At 48.7% G+C, this 6,000-nt stretch overlaps 1 protein-coding gene across 8 annotated transcripts in view; it reads left to right on the forward strand.

The window, feature by feature from the left end:
* RFT1 (RFT1 homolog) overlaps positions 1 to 4,955 on the forward strand; it is a 60,335-nt gene extending 55,380 nt beyond the window's left edge. For 5 of the 8 annotated variants that reach the window (XM_070492749.1, XM_070492754.1, XM_070492748.1 and 2 more), the window contains 2 exons: positions 2,701 to 2,950; positions 3,281 to 4,955. In XM_070492749.1, the coding sequence (XP_070348850.1) occupies positions 2,701 to 2,950; positions 3,281 to 3,448 (418 nt within the window). In that variant the 3' untranslated portion in view covers positions 3,449 to 4,955. Of the gene's footprint in view, positions 1 to 58; positions 276 to 2,700; positions 2,951 to 3,280 lie in introns of those variants that run through there. The other 3 variants (XM_070492750.1, XM_044754491.2, XM_070492752.1) reach the window with 2 other exon arrangements.
* The last annotated feature ends 1,045 nt before the right edge of the window (positions 4,956 to 6,000 follow it).

The raw sequence follows: 6,000 nt of genomic DNA on the forward strand, positions 1-6,000 counted from the left end.
GGAAGACTGCCCCTGAGCTAATATCTGTTGCCAATCTTTCTCTTTTTGCTTGAGGAAGATTGTCACTGAGCTAACATCCATGCCAGTCTTCCTCTACTTTATGTGGGATGCCACCACAGCATGGCTTGACAAGCAGTGCTAGGTCCATGCTTGGGATCCGAACCTGTGAACCCTGGGCCACCGAAGCAGAGTGCATGAACTTAATCACTGTGCTACCGGGTGGCCCCGATTGATGGATTTTTCATTATGCCCTATTAAAGAATTTTTGTCTGTTTTGTTAAGGCTATCTCATTTTCTTTCCTTCGTCTGACAAATCTTTTTGAGCATCTTCTCTTTAACAGGTATTCTTTTAAGCTCTAGGAATTCAGCAACAAATAAGACAAGATCCCTACTCTCCTGGAGCTGACAGTGGGAGAGGCAGGTAGCAAAACAGTAAATAAATAAGATAATGTTGTGCTGTGTGGAGGACTAAAACAGGGTTGTGTAGTGAGAATGAGGGCCTTTTTAGATTGAGTAAGGTGTGCAGGCCCCTCTAAGGAAGTGGCATTTATGCTGAGGCCTGGATGACCAAGAAGAATCTGCCATGCAAAGATGGGGCAGAGTGTTCCAGACAGAGGGGACAGTGATGCAGAGGCCCAAGATTGACAGCTCCTTTGTTGATTTGTTGGCCCTGGAATACCCAAAATCAAGTTGGAGTCCATAAGTGTTGAATGAAAGATGAATGTGATCTTCTCACTTTGGTACATAAGAGATTGGTGCCATTCTTCTCATGGCCACACAGGCTACATTGTATGGCTCTGCCTTAATGTATTCAACCATCACCCGCTGGGGGACGCTTCAGTTGCTGCTGTGACTGCTGTCCTTGGCCATCCATCTTTTCATAGGCCTAGTTTTAAGTCCAATATCTTCTTGGGGCCATGGAAAAAACATTTATAAATAATTTACTGTTTATCTTAACCAAACCTTATAAAATAATCATTATTGTCACTGATTAACTTCACATTGATTTAGAAATTGGTATTTTAATTGCATCTTTGAATTCCTTATCTTTTCCTGAGGTGGATTATGCCTTTATGGCTATAGGTTTGTGAGTTCTGGAAAGCTCAACAGCTGCAGTGGCCTCTTCTGGTGAAAAACAGTGGACCCCATCGTTGTCAGCTCCTCCCAAATGGCCACACCAAAGAAGCTACACTGTTGAATTTGTCCCTACTTGAGTTAGCATGAATTACCCATTGTTGCCATTTTACTTGGAGTTGGGTGAGAATGACTTTGAAAGTTTGTAAATCTATGGCTTAGACTCCAAGGATTGGTCTTACAGACCTTTCTGAGATAGTTTCTGAAAAGAACAAACAGATTACACATCTCTGCTTCTTTCTGGACAAGAGGTCAGAGTACTGATCTGTGATGGGCCCCACCCTCAGTGGCTTGTTAGGAAGTTGGCCATTCTGATCACTGATTAGTAGTTAGTGGAGAAACGTCCTCTATGGAGGTGTGGGCTCTTGTACTTCAGTTGCTCTTTAGAATTCTGGATGAAAGCACACTTCCCCTGTTTGGAGTATAGTATGTGTGTGTGTGTGTGTGTGTGTGTGTGTGTGTGTGTGGTATTCTTACCACCCACTCTGGTAAAATATATCTCCACACCACCTTGGGTTGGGCTTGGTTAGCCTGGGGACCAGTACCTGGGCATTGAGAGCACACAGTGGCTTTCTTACCACCCCTCATGTGCAGAACTTGAGTGGTGGCCTCTGAGGTTTCCTAACCAGGAGACACAGCTTGGGGGCCTAAGGGGTTTGGCTCCCTCCACAACAGCTATGCACTTAGAGTGCCTGCTGTGCACTAGGTAGAAACCAGATGCTGGAGAAGTTTGTTTGTGGCTGTACCACAAGCCTTTTGGGGGACTATGGCAGCTATGCTATCTTTGCTGAGAAGTGAATATAACTAAGTGACATGCTGCTTTAAATCAGAGAAGTGAAAAGAGCGGTATAATTCATCCTGTCATAGATCCAAAGAGCTCTAGAGATAATAGTGAGCAGGAAGAAGGATGTGTGCGAGTCTAGAGAACGCTGAAGGGGACGCAGGCCTTGCTGTCTCTTTACGTTTCATTGTGAAGGCTGGTCACTTGGTTTGAGTGAGGTCCACTGGCCAAGGTTATGGGGCTACTGCATTTTCCAAGGGAAGCAGTGTGAGGCGCCGAAGTTCAGGGGCCAGGGGTCAGGTTGGAGTGTTGGCTCACTCTTCAGGCCAATTACTCAGCCTCTCTCTGCCTGGTTTCCTTGACTGTAAAACGAATCCAAGCTCCACCGGCCCAGGACCATGTGTGTCCCTTCACCAGTGTATCCCTAGCGCCCCTCACAGTGCCTGTCCCAGAGTTAGCATTCATCTAGAATTATTAGCGGGGTCATATTCTTGAGCCTCACTTTGAAGGCTTGGGCTGGACAGGATTTTTGTGTGTTTTGATCACAAAGTGTCACTTCAACTAACCAATTATTATCCTTAAAAACTACAAGTATCTTGAGTTGTTCATTTTCTTACTGTTCCATTATGTTATCTGTATAGCATTCAATGTTATGAAAACCAGCTAGATTATGGGAATTCAGAGGTGCTTGCTGTGAATTCAAGTTCACAGCCAGTTTTTTTGCGATAGTCCTGTCTTGAGACAGGGTACCCACTGCCCTGCTTTGCTTGTCTCCCTCTCCCCAGGTACAATTTCACAATGCTGGGCCTGTCATCTTCATTCCTGATGTTATCCTATCTCCTGACCCGTTGGTGTGGCAGCGTGGGCTTCATCTTGGCTAATTGCTTTAACATGGCCATTCGGATCACACAGAGCCTTTCCTTCATCCACCGCTACTACCAAAAGAGCCCCCACAGGCCCTTGGCTGGCCTGTACCTGTCGCCGGTCCTCCTCGGGACATTTGCCGTCAGTGGTGGGATTACTGGTGTTTCAGAGGTGAGATTCCCTGCAGCTTCCCACCACATGCTTTTGCGGGCTGTCCACTCTCCCTCACTCTCGGCTTCTCCTTCCTGCACTGCCTGAACCAGCTGGACAAGTATTCGCCTCCTCTTACCCCTTCCCCTAAGCCTCTAAGACAGCATCTTCTGAGAGATGTGACCAAACAGTGTTACCAGTGGGAACAGAGTAGACCCTCAGTATGCAGTTGGCGCACCCTTTATCTGACTCAGAGCTGGAATAATAGGACCTCTGCCTTCCCCAGCTTGCTCCAGAGGTAGAAGGTACAGATGGAGGGGCCGGAGCAGTGACAACTGTTTCTTTCTGCAGGTGTTCCTCTGCTGTGATCAGGGCTGGCCAGCCAGGCTGGCACACATTGCTGTGGGGACCTTCTGTTTGGGAGCCACTCTTGGGACAGTGTTTCTCACAGAGACCAAGCTGATCCACTTTCTTAGGACTCAGTTAGGTGTGTCCAGACTCGCTGACAAAATGACATGACCTCAGGGATGCACTGACACCTGTGCCACCTGGACCAGCTGTGTGGTGGTTCTGTGGGTGGAACACATTTTCTGTACAGAAGAGTGCTGCTGGGGGCACTGCAGTGGAGTGAGACCAATCAAGGCAGGTGAGACACCAGAGAGAAGCAGCAGACCAACACTTACCGGCCACTTGAAGTCTGAAAGAGGAAGAAAGAGTTCCATTTTAAAGGAAGACCAAAAAGCTCTTTTAAAATAGATACAAGTATTTTTTTCACCCTTTTGTTTGAATCGGCATTTTCCTTTTGATTAATGTATTCCTTTTGGGTATGATTGATCTTAAGAGCTACATGTTCCAATAAGGTATATCCTGGATATTAATAGTTAATAATTATCTGGCCCAGGAAAAGAGACATTGCCATTATCCCTTCACAGGAATATTTAACTCATTCTGTAAAAGAAGGAAGGAGACCTGATGTCATGTACCAAACAAGGACAGTGGTGGCCCTGGAGTTGTGGCTTTCCACATGACAACACTGTGGTCTGGGTTTTTAAAGAAGGAAAAACGTTACTCAGAAATCCAAGAGATGAAAATGCGAAGTCTTTCAGATCACATTTCCCGACTTAGCTTGGGGGAGTCATGCTTTATCCTCACTGCTGCGTCCCCCGGGCCAGCACAGGCTCCCCAGAGTTGGTGCAGGCTGCCTCAGGACCCCTGGCCTGGCCACCCAAAAGTGGGGGACCTTGAAGGAAACTGATCCATTGTGAGCTGTCCCCTAAAGGGAACACTGCTTTGCAGCTGGCTGTAACTTCTCACATGGAGATGGCACAGATGACAACTCAAGTTGAATGGATGTATCTTTTTTTCCTCAGAATAAAATAGGTAAATTTTTGTATGGCAAGTATCACTGAGTCAGGCCCCTCCTACTGACCCATGACTTCCAGCACTGGTCAGTGCACCGAAATTCCAGCCCCGGGACGAGAGCGACAGCCTGGTGGTCTGGTCCTCCAAGCTACAATGGGAGCCCAGGCTGAGGCTCACCGACCTCACCCAGCACCTGGCACCCAGCAGGTGAGGTCACCAGGCATTGTTCTGAGGCCACAGAGCATTTTTCTTCTTTCATTAATATATTAATTCCTTTTGGATGTAACTGATCTTTGGAGCTAGATGCACAAACTATCTTGGATGGTAATAGTAATCATCTGGCCCCAGTGTCCCCAAATTTCTATGTTTACACTCAGAGAACAGGTTGTTCGCCTGGGCTAGTCAGGGCAACTTGTATCAGATGGTGGTTTAGCTAAAATGCACACATTAAATCCACTGGCCCAGAGCCAAGGGGCAGAGGATCAGGGCCCACCAGTGCTCTGAGACAAGGGCCCGGGCACCTGGACCCCTTTTTATTCAAAGGGAGAATACTTTGCACTAACTGGAGGGGAAGTAGCTAAATGCAGAGTATCACAGAGCAGTCAGAGGCCCTGCAAAAGCAGTACCTTGGTCATGCTGTGTGAGGCAGGATCAGGCTTTCTCAGAGGAACTGATTATCCCATGTGGCAGTGCGGGTGGCACACAGATGACAGACCTCACTCCCTCCCATGTCCTTTTTCTCTCTCAAGTGTGCATAAATGGGCCTTTTGCCCTCACAAGTTCCTTCTCTGCTGCCCTTGACCCTCCCTCCCTCCTCTAGGGCCCTGTCAGCCACCCCATGCCCACTTGACCCCACACTCAAAGCATAGTCCTCGAACTACCTGCCTCAGAATCACCCAAATTGCAAGGTAGAAATGTAGGTTCCCAGGACCCACTCCAGACCTTTGGAGTCTGCATCTCTGGGAGCAGGTCTCTGGGATCAGCATTTTTTGGCAAACTGAGGTTGGCACACCCATCGTCCTCATCAGCCTCAGGGCTCAGGAGCAGTTGTGCACATGTTCACATGTCCAGTCTCTGCTCCAGGAAGAGAGCTGCTGTCACTGACTTCCTGAGCAGCATCACTGACTTCCCAGCTCTTCGGGAGCAGGACCACCAAGGTTTCTGCTCTGCTCTGCCACGTGGAGAGAGGCTCTGTGTCTGACAGCAAGTGCTTGTTCTCTCGTCTCTCATCCGTCTGCCTGCAGTCTGCCTGGCGCTGCTGCCAGCACAGGACTGCCGCAGTCAGGGCCAGCTCCTCTTGAAAGATGGCCAGCTGGGATGGTGGCCCAGGGCTCCTTCCCGTGTCCTACTTCCCTGTTTATAGGAGGAGTAGTGCCCACAGCCGGATGGTTGGGGGAAGTGGCTGTTTTCCCATTACCAGCTCCTGCTCCTGTGCTGTCGGCACTGGCAGCAGGCCCTTTGCAGTTCTCCGAGGACCTCTACCTCCGCCCCCTGGCCGCCTCCCTGAAGTGCAGTTGGGCCTCACCACTGCCTCTGGTGCTTCCCCCTGCTGGCCCCCTAGAGCGACACTGTGCTTCATGGTGCTTGCTTACACGCATGCTGAGCTGTCTCACTTTACCCCAGAAGGATTTTTGGTGGGAATCACCCTTTTCCTTTAAGTACCGCTTAAAATATAGCGAGGCTGCTTCTCCAAGGAAACAAGTCTCTAA

Source organism: Equus asinus, chromosome 21 (genome assembly GCF_041296235.1).
Source record: "Equus asinus isolate D_3611 breed Donkey chromosome 21, EquAss-T2T_v2, whole genome shotgun sequence".
Lineage (NCBI taxonomy): Eukaryota > Metazoa > Chordata > Mammalia > Perissodactyla > Equidae > Equus > Equus asinus.